Source organism: Cyclopterus lumpus, chromosome 16 (assembly GCF_009769545.1).
Source record: "Cyclopterus lumpus isolate fCycLum1 chromosome 16, fCycLum1.pri, whole genome shotgun sequence".
Taxonomy (NCBI): domain Eukaryota; kingdom Metazoa; phylum Chordata; class Actinopteri; order Perciformes; family Cyclopteridae; genus Cyclopterus; species Cyclopterus lumpus.
This window is the reverse complement of record NC_046981.1, coordinates 2,444,862-2,463,834: the sequence shown is the minus strand read 5'-3', so window position 1 is coordinate 2,463,834 and position 18,973 is coordinate 2,444,862. Positions and strand designations below refer to the sequence as shown.

General features: G+C 49.7%; 2 protein-coding genes across 2 annotated transcripts in view; both read left to right on the top strand.

Annotated features, from left to right (window-relative positions):
- Nucleotides 1–884: 884 nt before the first annotated feature.
- Nucleotides 885–2,696, top strand: lingo4b (leucine rich repeat and Ig domain containing 4b). The gene has a single exon (XM_034553221.1). The coding sequence runs from the start codon at nucleotides 885–887 to the stop codon at nucleotides 2,694–2,696; it is 1,812 nt and encodes a 603-aa protein (XP_034409112.1).
- An 8,356-nt stretch (nucleotides 2,697–11,052) lies between these two features.
- The window catches only part of si:ch211-113g11.6 (uncharacterized protein LOC559008 homolog), a 28,501-nt gene continuing 20,580 nt past the window's right edge, over nucleotides 11,053–18,973 (top strand). Inside the window, exons 1-2 of the mRNA XM_034553223.1 lie at nucleotides 11,053–11,131; nucleotides 18,838–18,973. The exon at nucleotides 18,838–18,973 is cut by the window's right edge and continues 4 nt beyond it. Coding sequence (XP_034409114.1) covers nucleotides 11,053–11,131; nucleotides 18,838–18,973 — 215 coding nt within the window. The remainder of the gene's footprint in view (nucleotides 11,132–18,837) is intronic.

Below are 18,973 nucleotides of genomic sequence, written 5' to 3'. Positions count from 1 at the left end.
ACATTACGTCAGGTAACCAGCCCAACATCACATATCTCTCTCTTTACACTTACATATACTCTTAATTTGGAGGAAGAAAAAAAAAATACATTCATTTTATTCTGAAAATCTATATCACCCCCTCATCCTGTTGCTGGCTCCTAAGTGTGAAGAAGACTTGTTACGTATCGTTAGAGGTACCTTTCCAGTCTTTGGGAGGATAAAATGAGTGAGACGTATTCTTTGACACTTTGTGTTGTGTTCACTGTCGTATCAAATGTATAAAACACGGACCAAGGGGGCACCAGGATTTATGGTGGGTCACCATATCCGGGTCTTCGTCACACACCTGAGGACCTTTTGGTGTGGAGGAGTTGAAGATCCAGCTCCAAACGCAACAAGACAATTAGAATCCGTTCCCCTGCTGAGAAAGTTTCATTTTTTTGTATGTTGTTGTTGTTGTTTTTATTCATCTGCTTTGTCCTGTTGTTGTTGTTGTTGTTGTTGTTTTTCTACGACAGCTGAGAAGTGTTGAACTAATGCATCAGCCAGAACAAAAGCGATCGCTTCTCACACTTTCTTATTCATTTCAATTGTATCACAACATAACAGTTGTGGGGTCAGGTGGTTTTATTCTGAAATAGAACTAAGTGTGAAAAGCCGTTTGTTTATTTATTGTTCTCTCATTATTGTCTTCTCTCCAGGCCACTCTACAGACGACTGAACTCAAGTCTGATTCCAACTTGACTGCCACTGGTTATGAGAATCTGCACTCCGAAACTGAAACGGTACAAATGCAAGAAACGCAAACATACCTAGCTTGTAATTTAACACAGTTTCTTTTCTTTAAACACCAGCGCTAACGTCTTTTATGTGTGTGTCTCTTCTCAGGCTGGGGGGGTAAGATGTTCGTGGGGTTGGTGGTCCGATGGGGGGCTTGGAGCATCCTGTTTCAGTTTGGACCGGGTGTGTCTGCGGGAGGATGTCCTCCGCGCTGTGCGTGTCGACCGGAGGCCAAAGAAGTCATCTGCTCCGGTAAACACCTGAACTCCGTGCCGGAGGGCTTTTCCGGCGATGCCAGACGTTTGGATTTATCTCACAATAAGATTAAGACCGTCGGGCGACGCCAGTTCTCTGGCCTCCCGCAACTTCAAGAGTTGGATCTCAGCGATAACATAATCTCCATGATCGAGGTGGAGGCCTTCCAGAGCCTACAGAATCTCAGGACTCTCCGGATTAAGAACAACCGGCTGAAGATCATTCCGGTCGGGGTGTTTTCTGGCCTTTCCAGTCTGCGGTTTCTGGATTTGAGCCAGAACGAGATTTTGGTCTTCTTGGACTACACCTTTAAAGAACTGGCCAACCTGCAGACGCTGGAGGTCGAGGAGAACGACTTGGTCTTCATCTCCCCGCGGGCTTTCTTCGGTTTGCAGAATCTGCAGGAGCTCAACTTGGACCGCAGCAACCTGACCTCCGTTCCCACCGAGGCGTTGTCCCACCTCCAGAGCCTGACGCGCGTCCGCATGCTGCGCCTCACCATTTCCACGCTGCCCAACAACGCTTTCCGACGACTCCACCGCCTGCGGAGCCTCCTGATAGCGAACTGGCCCGCCTTGGACACCGTGGCTAGCAACAGCCTGATCGGTCTCAATCTGACGTCGCTTGTCATCAACAGCTGCAACCTGAGTACCGTTCCTTACTCGGCGTTCCGTCACCTGGTGTATCTGCGCTACCTGGACCTGTCCTACAACCCCATCTCTGTTATCCAGGGTAATCTGCTTGGGGACCTCCTAAGACTCCAGGAGTTACACCTAGCAGGGGGGAGCCTGCTACGAATAGAGCCGGGGGCCTTTAGGGGACTGGCCTATTTTCGCATGCTGAACGTAACGTCCAATCAGCTCACCACTTTGGAAGAGAGCGTCTTCCACTCCGTGGGGAACCTTCAGGTGCTGCGGTTGGATGGGAACCCCTTGGCGTGCGACTGCCGGCTTCTGTGGGTCGTACGTCGCCGACTGCGCTTGAGCTTTGACGGCAATCAGCCCACTTGTTCGTCGCCCGACGTGGTGAGACGGCGTGAGTTCAGAGAGTTCTCCGAGAAGGAGCTCCCCAGGCTGTTCACGTGCCGCCCCGCCCGGGTCATGGACCGCAGGCCGCAGGAGGCGCGAGTAGAGGAGGGCACTACGGTCGTTTTCTCTTGCAAGGCCGACGGGGATCCATTCCCGTCCATCACCTGGATCTCATCCCATAAGAATGTAGTCACTCCAACGGGACGCATCCGAGTGTTGCCCAACGGTACTCTGGAAGTGCGTTTCGCCCAAGTGCAGGACAGTGGCACATTTCAGTGCCTGGCGGGCAATGCGGCCGGCAACGACAGCCTGACCGTGGGCTTGTACGTGAAGGGGCTCCCCCGTAACCGAACCATCCCCTTCTTCTCGGACGAGGGCTGGGTAGAGCCTTCGAACTCCCAAGCTGCCAACTCCTCGGCTCAAATGTCCAAGCCGTACCCGTTGGACGCGAAGACCCTGATTATCGCCACCACCATGGGCTTCCTGTCTTTTCTAAGCTCGGTGGCCATCTGCTTTGTCTTCATGTTCTTCTGGAGCCAGAGCAAAGGTCAGATCAAGCACACGGCGACGATTGACTTCGTTCCCCGGTCTTCGATGGGCGGTGGAGGCGACGGAGGGGACGGTGGCAGGTTCACCATGAAACTCATTTAAAGCCGAGGAAGAGGTGAACAGGGGGCCACCAGCTCCACCGTGAGTTCCTCTGCACACCGGGACACCCGAGGACAGATACCTCTACTCGAAGGACCCTTCTGAAGGCAAATCAGAGCCAGTGTGTTGGGCTCGTGGAAGCCCTCTTCTTATTATAGAGAGTCTAACGAATGAATATCTCACGATCTTGGGATAGAAAGATGTAAACAGATTGAAGGCAGAGCTCTCTCGTGGTTGTTGTACATTTGCTTTTCAGCAATTTCTTTAATTTGAATAAAGCAAAGTAACACTTACTTAGCACAGGTCTAATTGTGTATGTAGCATGTAAGTATAAAATAGGTAAATACATTTTCACAGCTGACGAGAGTTTGACAGGTTTCTGCATCGTCAACACATCAGGTGCTCGTTTGAATCATATCGTACACGTGTTCTTTATGTCTTCACTCGCCAATACAAGCCATGTACACATTTGTCCTTTTAACCCTCGGGATGCTATTTATCTTTACCCACATGAGGATCGTGTCAAAGAACGGCAATCCAGGCATTGGCTGTACGTGTATGTGATTATAAAGCTTTTTGGATACTCGCAATAAACATATGGAATAGACTAGCCAAACCATTTATGATCCTCAACTTCATGGTGACATTTCTTAGCTTTTCCCAGCATGCTTCAGGTACAGTGTGCCACATTGGATAATGGTGCTTTCTGCAAAAGGCACTGCTTACTTTAAGTAGATCATGCAGCAGTGCAAAGGACACTGATACAGACCATAATGTACAGGGGAATGTATCCTTTCACATGCTCAAAACAAGTCCACCCTCTTTCTTTTTTTAACACATTATTGGATTATTACAGCAGGTGACTCGCTATGATTTCGTCCTTTTTAAAAAAAAATATATTCGAGAAACTACGTTTTTATTTTTTAATTTTCTACCCACGTAAATGTTTATTAAAAACACGTGCCTCGGTAACGTTCTCCGCGTCGACGGAGGGAACGCTCACCTGATCGTTGTTGTTTTGTAAATATTAGGTCAAGGGCGTTTGGGTTTATTATTCTATCACTTTATCTGGTTCTGGGGATTAGCGTCACTCAAATATTGCACTCTTGTATGAACGTACCTGTAGACGCACAAAGCCAGGAAACGAGGGCGTGAACGCTGCACACGTACACTTATTTGTTTTTCATTTTACTTTATTAAATGCCTCTATCTAAACCAGCGTTGTGTGTGTGGATGTCTTTTGTTTCATACAAATTACAAATTATTCTGGATTGTTTATCAAATGTGTGTGTGTGTAGGGGGGGGGGGGGGGGGGGTCAGGGGGGGGATCCAATCATCTCAAAACCAATTTGGATCTTCCTCTGAATCATTTGGCAAGAGAAGGAGACATTTTGTGTTGCGTAACCAAAAGCACTTAATCTCTGAGTCCATTGTGAGGAATTCATGTTTCGATTCCAGACAGGAAGTCGCCCCGTTGTCCTTTTTTGGAAGACAACGAAGCTCCAGCTGGCGGCACGCCACGCACACACACACACACGCACACACACACACACACACACGCACACACACACACACGCACACACACACACACACACTCACACACGCACACGCACACACGCACACACGCGCACACACACACACACACATACGCACACACACACACACACACGCACACACACACACGCACACACACGCACGCACACACACGCACACACACACACACACACACGCGCACACACACACACGCACACACACACACACGCACACACACGCACACAAGCACGCACACACACTCACGCGCACGCACACACACGCACGCACACACGCACACGCACAAGCGCACACACACACACACGCACACGCACACACGCACGCACACACACACCCGCACACACACACACACGCGCACACACACGCACGCACACGCACACACACACGCGCACACACACACGCACACGCACGCACACACACGCGCACACACGCACACACACACGCGCACACACGCACACGCACACACACACACACACGCACACACACACGCACACACACACACGCACACACACACACGCACACACACACACACACACACACACACACGCTTGTCTTCTGGAGAAGAAGAAGAAGATCTTTAGAAGTGAACTGTCTCCCCCTGCTGCATCGTCTTCACTGCCGACTCTGTTAAACAACCCATAATGCACTTGAAGACCTGCAGTCACCGGACAGAAGACCTCTGTGTCGGTCAGAATACCCACAATGCAACAGAAAAGAAAGGAAGTGATAACAAGGCAGAGTTTAAACCACGTGGATCGCTCTGTCTGGCCTCCCGACCCCTCGTATTATCTATTTTAATACCACTATTTGCTCCCGACAGAAAGGGGCAGATTAAAGGTGGTGTTCATAAGCCACGCCCCCCCCCCCCCTCCCCACCCACCCCTCCATGACGGGCATGCACACACTGAAAACAGATGCATTGAACATGACAGTGAAGGCATTTGAGTGTCGGGGGATCGGCTCTAAATGATCAGATGACCTAAATAAGGAGCTGGAACGCTGCAGATAGAAGAAGAAGGAAAACACGATTCTTTTTGCTCTCGGTTCATTATTTGGAAATACACTTTTTATAGTATTGACTTATATAGTTTTTTTGTAGACTCTTCTAACATATATATCAATTTTGTTCCAATACATTTTCATGCAGTGATTTGTTTGAATAGGAACCGGCTCCAGATCTCTATTCATCCTAAAGAAATGGAACAATATTCTGGTTTTCTGCAAATTAAGATGCAACTCTTGAGCCATTTGGTCAGTTAGTTGAATTAAACTTCAGAACTGAGTTACGGGTGGGCAGACATTTTTATTCTTTGTCATTTAGTCGTGGTAGATATGTATTTCTGTGCATTTGGATGTTATTTGACAGGTAAGTTATTCTTTTTTTTTTTTGGGGATGCATGTATGTATATTCACACACATTCACACAGTTGTGTTTACACCCCTTGAGGACATTGTATTGGTTTACATGTATTTAACCATAACCGCTACTCTCCGACGACCATCAGGGACCATTCAGGGCTCGTGGTCTTTCCTCAGGCCGACACGACACAGCTGTTATTAATATTCAATATCACAAATTACAAACTCCCCTCAGAGGGCTTTACAATCTGTACACATACGACATCCCTGACCTTTGACCTCACATCGGATCAGGAAAAACTCCCCAAAAATAACCTTTGACAGGGAAAAAAGTGAAGAAACCTTCAGGAGAGCAACAGAGGAGGATCCCTCTCCCCGGATGGACAGATGCATAGATGTCATGTGACCAGATGAACAGAGTTACATAAACACATTACATGAATATGACAATGTATGAATGGACCTCCAATCCAATTTAGTGGGAACCAGTACGCCACGACAACAGGTTTCATCCTCTTTGCAGGTTTTGGTTATCAGTAACTTTTTAATCATAGCCATATTCATATATAACAGCTTTATGACGGAATCTGTGACTTATATCTGTGTTTTTATGATTAGTATTTTTTTCTGAAGTAACTGACTTCATCTTGTTACACCATGAACTCGTTGTATACATTCCCATTATCATCCTGCAGCCCACTGGTTTATACCAGCAAGTGGTGCTAAACCTTCACATTTAAGGGATTAATTACAACAGCCACTTACCAAAGTGCAACAATTAGCTTTAAGTGTGTTGTGAGTAAATAGAAGTCAGGATGCTTGTGGTGAGGAAAGAGGAAAGTCTTAAGCTCACAATGAAGAAGAACACCTCCATTTACGCCCTTTTCCATCATGATGCATCGTCCATCCACTGGAAGGACGATGCATCATGATGGAGGTGTTCTTCTTCATTGTGAGCTTAAGACTTTCATGTTTTCATCTCAGTTTTGGTCCTTTGGAGTTATAATTAATTCATCTTGTTAGTTTTAGAGGCCTGAGCTTTCTAATTCCATGTGTTCAACCGTATAATTGAGCACATTGCTGATGAAAAGAAACATGTAGCGGCTTTAGATAATAAGTGTACCTTGAATCGTTATAAACAACAACAACAACAACATGGTGGGATGAGGATGATTGCTGCACTGAAGCCGTCTTCCTCCATCTCTATGGCCCCAGTGACCTTAAGGAGAGCGTCCACCAGGAGGTTTAACCTTAAGGAGAGCGTCCACCAGGAGGTTTAACCTTAAGGAGAGCGTCCACCAGGAGGTCACCGGTGACCTTAAGGAGAGCGTCCACCAGGAGGTTTCACCTTAAGGAGAGCGTCCACCAGGAGGTCACAGGTGACCTTAAGGAGAGCGTCCACCAGGAGGTCACAGGTGACCTTAAGGAGAGCGTCCACCAGGAGGTCACAGGTGACCTTAAGGAGAGCGTCCACCAGGAGGTCACAGGTGACCTTAAGGAGAGCGTCCACCAGGAGGTTTCACCTTAAGGAGAGCGTCCACCAGGAGGTCACAGGTGACCTTAAGGAGAGCGTCCACCAGGAGGTCACAGGTGACCTTAAGGAGAGCGTCCACCAGGAGGTCACAGGTGACCTTAAGGAGAGCGTCCACCAGGAGGTCACAGGTGACCTTAAGGAGAGCGTCCACCAGGAGGTTTCACCTTAAGGAGAGCGTCCACCAGGAGGTCACAGGTGACCTTAAGGAGAGCGTCCACCAGGAGGTCACAGGTGACCTTAAGGAGAGCGTCCACCAGGAGGTCACAGGTGACCTTAAGGAGAGCGTCCACCAGGAGGTTTCACCTTAAGGAGAGCGTCCACCAGGAGGTCACAGGTGACCTTAAGGAGAGCGTCCACCAGGAGGTTTCACCTTAAGGAGAGCGTCCACCAGGAGGTCACCGGTCACCTTAAGGAGAGCGTCCACCAGGAGGTTTCACCTTAAGGAGAGCGTCCACCAGGAGAGCGTCCACCAGGAGGCCACCAGAGACAGGTGACGGTTGCGGTGCTGAAGGAGACCGTAGTGATCCAGGAGGAAACGTCCCCCCCCCTCAGCGCTCCACTGATGACATCACTGTGGAGTGAGGTCATGTGTGCAACAGACTGGAAGTGAAGGTTTAATCACGATTTAGGGACCGATGGAAACCGAGCATGAAGAGAGGAAGCGGGTCGATGCTGCACCAGAAACATCTCACTAATATTATCAGGCCGTCTGTCAATCATCTGGAAGGAGGCAGACGACACATCTCATGTTTCTCCTATTTTAGTTTTACACAATATGCTCGTCAACTCTAACAATAGCAATCTGTTTTCTTTTGTTCCTTTCTCAGAAGGCGTTTCATAACGTTTTGAGAATAAATGCATACTGTATGTTACGATGGTCGTGTGTCACTCTCCAGGACCCCCAACGAGTTCAACACGTTGTTGGATGAGGCTGGTTGGATGAGGCTTGTTGGATGAGGCTTGGTGGATGAGGCTTGTTGGATGAGGCTGGTTGGATGAGGCTTGTTGGATGAGGCTGGTTGGATGAGGCTGGTTGGATGAGGCTTGGTGGATGAGGCTTGGTGGATGAGGCTTGTTGGATGAGGCTGGTTGGATGAGGCTTGTTGCATGAGGCTGGTTGGATAAGGCTTGGTGGATGAGGCTTGTTGGATGATGCTGGTTGGATGATGCTGGTTGGATGAGGCTTGGTGGATGAGGCTGGTTGGATGAGGTTTGGTGGATGAGGCTGGTTGGATGATGCTGGTTGGATGAGGCTGGTTGGATGAGGCTTGGTGGATGAGGCTGGTTGGATGATGCTGGTTGGATGATGCTGGTTGGATGAGGCTTGGTGGATGAGGCTGGTTGGATGATGCTGGTTGGATGAGGCTGGTTGGATGATGCTGGTTGGATGATGCTGGTTGGATGAGGCTTGGTGGATGAGGCTGGTTGGATGATGCTGGTTGGATGAGGCTGGTTGGATGAGGCTGGTTGGATGATGCTGCTTGGATGAGGCTGGTTGGATGAGGCTGGTTGGATGAGGCTGGTTGGATGAGGCTGGTTGGATGAGGCTTGTTGGATGAGGTTTGGTGGATGAGGCTGGTTGGATGAGGCTTGTTGGATGAGGTTTGGTGGATGAGGCTTGTTGGATGAGGCTGGTTGGATGAGGCTTGTTGGATGAGGCTGGTTGGATGAGGCTGGTTGGATGAGGCTTGTTGGATGAGGCTGGTTGGATGAGGCTGGTTGGATGAGGCTGGTTGGATGAGGCTTGTTGGATGAGGTTTGGTGGATGAGGCTGGTTGGATGAGGCTGGTTGGATGAGGCTTGTTGGATGAGGTTTGGTGGATGAGGCTTGTTGGATGAGGCTGGTTGGATGAGGCTTGTTGGATGAGGCTGGTTGGATGAGGCTGGTTGGATGAGGCTGGTTGGATGAGGCTTGTTGCATGAGGCTGGTTGGATGAGGCTTGGTGGATGAGGCTTGTTGGATGAGGCTTGTTGGATGAGGCTTGGTGGGTGAGGCTTGTTGGGTGAGGCTGGTTGGATGAGGCTTGGTGGATGAGGCTTGTTGGGTGAGGCTGGTTGGATGAGGCTGGTTGGATGAGGCTTGTTGCATGAGGCTGGTTGGATGAGGCTTGGTGGATGAGGCTTGTTGCATGAGGCTGGTTGGATGAGGCTGGTTGGATGAGGCTGGTTGGATGAGGCTGGTTGGATGAGGCTTGTTGGATGAGGCTTGTTGGATGAGGCTGGTTGGATGAGGCCCACCACGGAGACATGTCTTCTGAGCGTCTTCTGAATGTCTTCTGAACGTCTTCTGAACGTCTTCTGAACGTCTTCTGAGCGTCTTCTGAACGTTTTCTGAACGTCTTCTGAACGTCTTCTGAGCGTCTTCTGAACGTCTTCTGAACGTCTTCTGAACATCTTCTGAACGTCTTCTGAGCGTCTTCTGAACGTCTTCTGAATGTCTTCTGAACGTCTTCTGAGCGTCTTCTGAACGTTTTCTGAACGTCTTCTGAACGTCTTCCGAGAGTCTTCTGAACGTCTTCTGAACGTCTTCCGAGCGTCTTCTGAACGTCTTCTGAACGTCTTCTGAACATCTTCTGAACGTCTTCTGAACGTTTTCTGAACGTCTTCTGAACGTCTTCCGAGAGTCTTCTGAACGTCTTCCGAACGTCTTCTGAGCGTCTTCCGAACGTCTTCTGAACGTCTTCTGAACGTCTTCTGAGCGTCTTCTGAACGTCTTCTGAACGTCTTCTGAACATCTTCCGAACGTCTTCTGAGCGTCTTCCGAACGTCTTCTGAACGTCTTCTGAACGTCTTCTGAGCGTCTTCTGAACGTTTTCTGAACGTCTTCTGAACGTCTTCCGAGAGTCTTCTGAACGTCTTCTGAACGTCTTCCGAGCGTCTTCTGAACGTCTTCTGAACGTCTTCTGAACATCTTCTGAACGTCTTCTGAACGTTTTCTGAACGTCTTCTGAACGTTTTCTGAACGTCTTCTGAACGTCTTCCGAGAGTCTTCTGAACGTCTTCCGAACGTCTTCTGAGCGTCTTCCGAACGTATTCCGAACGTCTTCTGAGCGTCTTCCGAACGTCTTCTGAACGTCTTCTGAACGTCTTCTGAGCGTCTTCTGAACGTCTTCCGAACGTCTTCTGAGCGTCTTCCGAACGTCTTCTGAGCATCTTCCGAACGTCTTCTGAGCGTCTTCTGAACGTCTTCTGAACGTCTTCTGAACGTGGAAACATAATTTTGGTTGTTTCCAACAAACATTCAACGTTAAGGAATTTGATTGAATTAACTTCCGCGGCCCAAAGTGCTGATTCATCCTCATCTCTCGGGACTTATGGACAGGTATTGATTAGACATGCTGCAGCTGAGGGCTGTTGCGCAAAAACAAAAAAAAAATTCCCAGATAATAACATATTGCATCATGAAATTCCATGTGCAATTACGAGTCATTGTCCGTGTGCACGAGGAGATGTGGTCGTGATTTCAGTAGATTTGGAAAACGGGACATTCATCATAAACACTGATGTGATCTTAACGGAAGTAAAATCATCTTCCATCAACAGGTTCGACCCGTAATCCTGTAATTATTAAACCTTTTTATTTGTTATTTATTTTATTTATATATTTTTGATGCAATCTCACTTTTCCTTCCTGCGTCCCCGCTGCTGAGGAGCCCCCCCCCCCCCCCCCCCCCCCCCCCCCCCCCCCCCCCCGTTGGTTTCCGAGGTGGAGCCTGATACCCCGACTTCTCCAAACTGAACCGCCGGGTGGAGCAGACGGAACGGGATCGGACCGGGACCAGCAGTCGGTGGCGGCGCACATCCGGATAAAAAGGGACCCAAAGAATAAAGAAAGGCGACTGGAAGGAAGGAGAAGGATTCTGTGGAGCTCGTCGAACAGTTTATTTATTAATTTCCGGAGGAGCTTCAAGAAAGATGAATTATTTCATCCTGCTGCCGCTTTTCGCCACGATGATCTCCGGAAAGTCACCTCGGCTGAAATTTGTGTTGCACGGTAAGGAGCTCGTTTATTGTATCACTGTTTATTGTTTATTGTTTATTGTTGTCTCCATGTCACACAATCATGTTGTATTAATGTGCACGCTGGGTGATGGAAGCAATGAATAAAAGGATGGAGGGATGAATAGAGTGAGAGTTTATTGTCCCCTCATTAATGTTGTTTTGTCCTTTGATGGAGACGTGCACGCGCCAGCGGTGAAGCCATATCGACGGGTTACCTCTGGATTAATGTGCCCCTCCCCCCACTGACCGAGTAGTAAATCAGGCCGCGCACACACGTGCACAGACAGGGTGCACATCTGGAGTAAAAGACTAGTTCACGGTCCTGGTACCGCAGTGGTTTATGGGTCTTTTGTTTCCTTTTTTCCATTTCCAGTGGGCATTGTGGTGCGCATCCGCTCACGCGCACGTTTGCATGATTTGGGATGTGATTTGTGCAACTTGTGGCTTCTCCCTTTGACAACGCGTGCGTGTATTTCAGCACCGTGCGCGTTCACACGTGTGTGCGCTCGTCTTCAACATGCACCGTCGCGTGGTTCCGTCAAGTTAGGTGCACGCGTCCATCCACAGCCCCCTCTCCAGGCGCACCGGGCCGGAATGAACCCAAAGAGGCGCACTTGAACGCAACCCTTTCTGGAGTAACATGGCTGCCTGGCGGCCCCCGAACGCACCGCGGGCCCGTCGCCCTCCGCGTCGTCGCCGCGACAGGCGACTCTTTGGACGGCGACACGCCGGAGCTGCAATGCGGGACGCGGCAGCTGCTCCACACTGCAGCAGAGAGACGGGTGCTGTTGGGTAGCAGCCACCGCACATGCACGGTGTATATACGTGCACACGTATAGCCGTGGAGAGGATGGGGGAGGGGAGGGAAGGAGGGAAGGAGGGAAGGAGGGAAGGAGGGAAGGAGGGAAGGGAATAGGATGGACGGTTCCTAGTTATCTATTCCACTCACGCGTTGGTACACCTCACACAGTCCTCTAATGTATTCAGGGGGAGGGGGGGGGGGGGGGGGGGGGTCTCAAGTTCTCTCAACGTCCCCCTCCCCGCAGAGGAGCACAGTACGCAACGCACAAGATGACGGCCCCGTGCACGCGCATGCACGCACGGATAGAACCCTGTCAGAGGGGACGCGTCAGAGTGCTGGAGCGGGTTCAGCACCGCGGACAGCGCCGCGCACGGGGCCCCCAAATGTGCGTGTTTGGGCCAAAAAGGGATATTTGTAACCCGGTTTAAAGATGTGGGTTAAATCAGTTGAAGGTAACACGTGACTGGATATGTGGTGTAGGGAGGCGTTGTGTTAATAATGCAGACAGAGATATTACAATACATTAAACCTCAGGAGGAACATGACGTCATCAACAATCCAGAGGGCATTTCTCCCAAACCAACAATAAGAGCATAATGGTACAATTAATTATTCCCTCATGACTAATGTATTGAGAGAGAGAATCTTATTCATGTGAATGTGATGTTACACCTCTCAGTATGAATCAATGTAATTCAGCATCAACATAAACAAGAAGGACCAACACCTGAAACATGCAACACAAAGGGATCAGAGGGAGGGAAGGATGGAGGAGACATGTGAGGAGGTGGAGAGAGTGAAGGATGGAGGAGAGGAGACATGTGAGGAGGTGGAGAGAGTGAAGGATGGGGGAGAGGAGACATGTGAGGAGGTGGAGGAGAGAGGATGAAGGAGTGAAGGAGAGGAGACATGTAAGGAGGTAAAGGTAGAGAGGATGAAGGAGCGAATGAGAGGAGACATGTGAGGAGGTAAAGGTAGAGAGGATGAAGGAGCGAATGAGAGGAGACATGTGAGGAGGTAAAGGTAGAGAGGATGAAGGATCGAAGGAGAGGAGACATGTGAGGAGGTAGAGAGAGTGAACGATGGAGGAGAGGAGACATGTGAGGAGGTAGAGAGAGTGAAGGATGGAGGAGAGGAGACATGTGAGGAGGTAGAGAGAGTGAAGGATGGAGGAGAGGAGACATGTGAGGAGGTGGAGAGGGTGAAGGAGAGGAGACATGTGAGGAGGTAGAGAGGGTGAAGGATGGAGGAGAGGAGACATGTGAGGAGGTGGAGGAGAGGATGAAGGAGTGAAGGAGAGGAGACATGTGAGGAGGTGGAGAGAGTGAAGGATGGAGAAGAGGAGACATGTGAGGAGGTGGAGAGAGTGAAGGATGGAGGAGAGGAGACATGTGAGGAGGTAGAGAGAGTGAAGGATGGAGGAGAGGAGACATGTGAGGAGGTGGAGAGAGTGAAGGATGGGGGAGAGGAGACATGTGAGGAGGTGGAGGAGAGAGGATGAAGGAGTGAAGGAGAGGAGACATGTAAGGAGGTAAAGGTAGAGAGGATGAAGGAGCGAATGAGAGGAGACATGTGAGAAGGTAGAGAGAGTGAAGGATGGAGGAGAGGAGACATGTGAGAAGGTAGAGAGAGTGAAGGATGGAGGAGAGGAGACATGTGAGGAGGTAGAGAGAGTGAAGGATGGAGGAGAGGAGACATGTGAGGAGGTAGAGAGAGTGAAGGATGGAGGAGAGGAGACATGTGAGGAGGTGGAGAGGGTATAGGATGAAGGAGAGGAGACGTGTGAGGAGAGAGGATGAAGGAGTGAAGGAGAGGAGACATGTGAGGAGGTAGAGAGAGTGAAGGATGGAGGAGAGGAGACATGTGAGGAGGTAGAGAGAGTGAAGGATGGAGGAGAGGAGACATGTGAGGAGGTGGAGAGGGTGAAGGAGTGAAGGAGAGGAGACATGTGAGGAGGTGGAGAGGGTGAAGGATGAAGGAGAGGAGACGTGTGAGGAGAGAGGATGAAGGAGTGAAGGAGAGGAGACATGTGAGGAGGTAGAGAGGGTGAAGGATGGAGGAGAGGAGACATGTGAGGAGGTGGAGGAGAGGATGAAGGAGTGAAGGAGAGGAGACATGTGAGGAGGTGGAGGAGAGAGGATGAAGGAGTGAAGGAGAGGAGACATGTGAGGAGGTAAAGGTAGAGAGGATGAAGGAGTGAAGGAGAGGAGACATGTGAGGAGGTGGAGAGGGTGAACGATGGAGGAGAGGAGACATGTGAGGAGGTGGAGAGGGTGAAGGATGGAGGAGAGGAGACATGTGAGGAGGTGGAGAGGGTGAAGGATGGAGGAGAGGAGACATGTGAGGAGGTGGAGGAGAGAGGATGGAGGAGTGAAGGAAAGGAGACATGTGAGGAGGTGGAGAGGGTGAAGGATGGAGGAGAGGAGACATGTGAGGAGGTGGAGGAGAGAGGATGAAGGAGTGAAGGAGAGGAGACATGTGAGGAGGTGGAGGAGAGAGGATGAAGGAGTGAAGGAGAGGAGACATGTGAGGAGGTGGAGAGGATGAAGGAGTGAAGGAGAGGATACATGTGAGGAGGTGGAGGAGAGAGGATGGAGGAGTGAAGGAAAGGAGACATGTGAGGAGGTGGAGAGGGTGAAGGATGAAGGAGAGGAGACATGTGAGGAGGTGGAGAGGGTGAAGGATGGAGGAGAGGAGACATGTGAGGAGGTGGAGAGGGTGAAAGATGGAGGAGAGGAGACATGTGAGGAGGTGGAGGAGAGAGGATGGAGGAGTGAAGGAAAGGAGACATGTGAGGAGGTGGAGAGGGTGAAGGATGAAGGAGAGGAGACATGTGAGGAGGTGGAGAGGGTGAAGGATGAAGGAGAGGAGACATGTGAGGAGGTGGAGAGGGTGAAGGATGGAGGAGAGGAGACATGTGAGGAGGTAAAGGTAGAGAGGATGAAGGAGTGAAGGAGAGGAGACATGTGAGGAGGTGGAGGAGAGAGGATGAAGGAGTGAAGGAGAGGAGACATGTGAGGAGGTAGAGAGGGTGAAGGATGGAGGAGAGGAGACATGTGAGGAGGTGGAGGAGAGGATGAAGGAGTGAAGGAGAGGAGACATGTGAGGAGGTAAAGGTAGAGAGGATGAAGGAGTGAAGGAGAGGAGACATGTGAGGAGGTGGAGAGGGTGAACGATGGAGGAGAGGAGACATGTGAGGAGGTGGAGAGGGTGAAGGATGGAGGAGAGGAGACATGTGAGGAGGTGGAGAGGGTGAAGGATGGAGGAGAGGAGACATGTGAGGAGGTGGAGGAGAGAGGATGGAGGAGTGAAGGAGAGGAGACATGTGAGGAGGTGGAGGAGAGAGGATGAAGGAGTGAAGGAGAGGAGACATGTGAGGAGGTGGAGAGGATGAAGGAGTGAAGGAGAGGATACATGTGAGGAGGTGGAGAGGGTGAAGGATGGAGGAGAGGAGACATGTGAGGAGGTGGAGGAGAGAGGATGGAGGAGTGAAGGAAAGGAGACATGTGAGGAGGTGGAGAGGGTGAAGGATGAAGGAGAGGAGACATGTGAGGAGGTGGAGAGGGTGAAGGATGGAGGAGAGGAGACATGTGAGGAGGTGGAGGAGAGAGGATGAAGGAGTGAAGGAGAGGAGACATGTGAGGAGGTGGAGGAGAGAGGATGAAGGAGTGAAGGAGAGGAGACATGTGAGGAGGTGGAGAGGATGAAGGAGTGAAGGAGAGGATACATGTGAGGAGGTGGAGGAGAGAGGATGGAGGAGTGAAGGAAAGGAGACATGTGAGGAGGTGGAGAGGGTGAAGGATGAAGGAGAGGAGACATGTGAGGAGGTGGAGAGGGTGAAGGATGGAGGAGAGGAGACATGTGAGGAGGTGGAGAGGGTGAAAGATGGAGGAGAGGAGACATGTGAGGAGGTGGAGGAGAGAGGATGGAGGAGTGAAGGAAAGGAGACATGTGAGGAGGTGGAGAGGGTGAAGGATGAAGGAGAGGAGACATGTGAGGAGGTGGAGAGGGTGAAGGATGGAGGAGAGGAGACATGTGAGGAGGTGGAGGAGAGAGGATGAAGGAGTGAAGGAGAGGAGACATGTGAGGAGGTGGAGGAGAGAGGATGAAGGAGTGAAGGAGAGGAGACATGTGAGGAGGTGGAGAGAGTGAAGGATGGATGAGAGGAAACATGTGAGGAGGTGGAGGAAAGAGGATGAAGGAGTGAAGGAGAGGAGACATGTGAGGATGTGGAGAGAGTGAAGGATGGAGGAGAGGAGACGTGAGGAGGTGGAGGAGAGAGGATGAAGGAGTGAAGGAAAGGAGACATGTGAGGAGGTGGAGAGGGTGAAGGATGAAGGAGAGGAGACATGTGAGGAGGTGGAGAGGGTGAAGGATGGAGGAGAGGAGACGTGAGGAGGTGGAGAGGGTGAAGGAGTGAAGGAGAGGAGACATGTGAGGAGGTGGAGAGAGTGAAGGATGGATGAGAGGAAACATGTGAGGAGGTGGAGGAGAGAGGATGAAGGAGTGAAGGAGACATATGAGGAGGTAGAGGAGAGAAGGTGAAGGAGTGAAGGAGACATATGAGGAGGTGGAGGAGAGAAGGTGATGGAGTGAAGGAGAGGAGACATGTGAGGAGGTGGAGGAGAGAGGATGAAGGAGTGAAGGAGACATATGAGGAGGTAGAGGAGAGAAGGTGAAGGAGTGAAGGAGACATATGAGGAGGTAGAGGAGAGAAGGCGAAGGAGTGAAGGAGACATGTGAGGAGGTAGAGGAGAGAAGGTGAAGGAGACAAGGAGACATGTGAGGAGGTAGAATGCTTCTATCCAGTATTATTTATTCAAGTTGAAGCTTTTCCCTAAACCAACATCTGCGCTTCACTCTTTTTTTAATTAGCACATTTTAACTTCACTTATGAATCAGTTTCCATAACACAGACTCACTAATGTTCCGACTCCATTGGACGATCGCTGCTCCTCTGAGGCGACGACCCTCCAGATCAATAAAGCAGAAACAAGCTGGAGAACCAGCTGCTCTTCGAGTCCCCTGAAAAAAAGACCTTCAAGGTTTTCACCCACGAGAGAAAAGAAGAAGGAAAAGAGTGAGACGCTGGGAGTGAGACGCTGGGAGTGAGACGCTGCGAGTGAGACGCTGCGATTGGCCGACATAGGAAACGAGCCGGTTTCACACGGGACCTGAACAGAGGTCTCCTGGGTGAAAGTCTGTGTGTTTGATGAGTTGGGAGTGACAGCGTGTTTATTCAGGGTGATGAGATGGGGGAGGGGCTTAGCCTTTGTGTGTGTGTGTGTGTGCGTTACATTTTGTGTGTGTGTGTGTTTCGGCCTAACAGAAATTTAAACGTGTGTTTCTTCCTCCTGAAAACAAATGTGCAAAAATCTTTCTTTTAAATAAAAAAAAAAAATAATAAATTTGATCAAACCAGAACAAATGAAATGGGGACCCAGTGCTCCATGACGACGGTCGTCATCGACAACGCCGCAGAGTATTTCCAATAGGTCTGGTTTCCTCAACAGGAACTCTCCTTTAAATGCAAAAAATAGGAGCCATTAACTCCATATTTACCTTCTTTACCTCACGGAGAAGCTGCCATGTTGTTGAGATCATTTGTCTTGGCAAATATATACAAATTACATTTAATTTAATTTAATTTTAGGGTCAGTTTCCTTCTAAAAGGTCACGTTCTTTTGGTTTCCCCCCCCCCCCCCCCCCCCCAAAAAAAATATCTGTCATAAATATACGTTTACATGAAACTAAACTGAATTACAAAAAGTGTATTGTCTCCACGGTTACGGTCCAACAGCTGTAAACACGTGGTAAACGTTGTAAACTGAAACTAAACGCCACCGTCCGCGTCGGCCCACCTCGCGCACAGCTTCAGCTTACAATCACAGGGGCCGCTGTTTCCATGGCAACCTAGTCGGTCGGCGATAGCAACCCGTACCAGCGATCACCGCCACTTCATCTCGTCTCCACTGTCACACTGGATGTCTTTATTCATAATTTAAATCACATTTAATCATTACAAATACAACGTGACCGACAACCACGACCGCGTAATCGCCTCGTGTGATTATTAGTGAGTTCTTTTCATCACGGGGAGCAAAACGCATCATTACTTTTGAATTAAATGTCATTTTGTTGAAGATGAAAAGCTGGTCTTCTGCTCGCCGCCTCGTTCTTTTATTCTATTTTTTTATATTCCGTATTGTTCAGGAGCTCCAACAGGTAGCGGGCTCGGTTCGCTTCAAAGCTTTTTAAGCTCTTCATGCTGGAATGTTTTACTCAAAAATGCATAATAAAAAAAAAAAGGAGAAATGTGGAGCGGAGACGAAATGAAAGGAAACGACTGGCTGGCGATTAAAAAGCATTCACAACGTTGATGTTTTATGAATCCATCTTTATGTAACCACGTCTTCGTTAAACAGAGGCCGGTTGCCGTGGAGATGTGAGTGTGATTGGATGGCTGGATCAATACTTGTGAGTGTGCTGCAGGTGTAAGTGGACCAGGTGGTGTGAAGGCGTCCGGCCTCGACCTCAAAGGTCAGCGGCTCGGCTTTCTGTTCAATCCAACGAGTCCAGCTGGCTCCTCCATCGCCATGGAGACTACAATCCTGAGTTTTGGGCTCTTTGATTTGACCTCTTGGATCATCATTTTTAAATAACGTCATGAAAATGTTATTTTGGACTTTTGCAATAGTATATTTTTTAATATAATAATCCTGAATGGTAGGAATAATTATTATTATTAACAGCACAAGCAGTGTTATGTTATTGGAATCCCATAAAAGACGGTTGCTGTCGTTGTTGTTGACGTACGTTCATTCTGATTTAACAAACATAAACGTACGTGTCAACGTTCTCAACGTGCTCCTCTCTCTCCGTGCGGTTCTCCACAGAGGCCTCCAGGTTCCACTTCAACCGGCCGGAGAACTACATCAGCATGTTCCACCCTGAAGGCAGCGACACGCTGTACGTGGGCGGCCGGGCGATGGTGTTCCTGCTGACCTTCACCAGCAGAGGGGTCCGCGACCT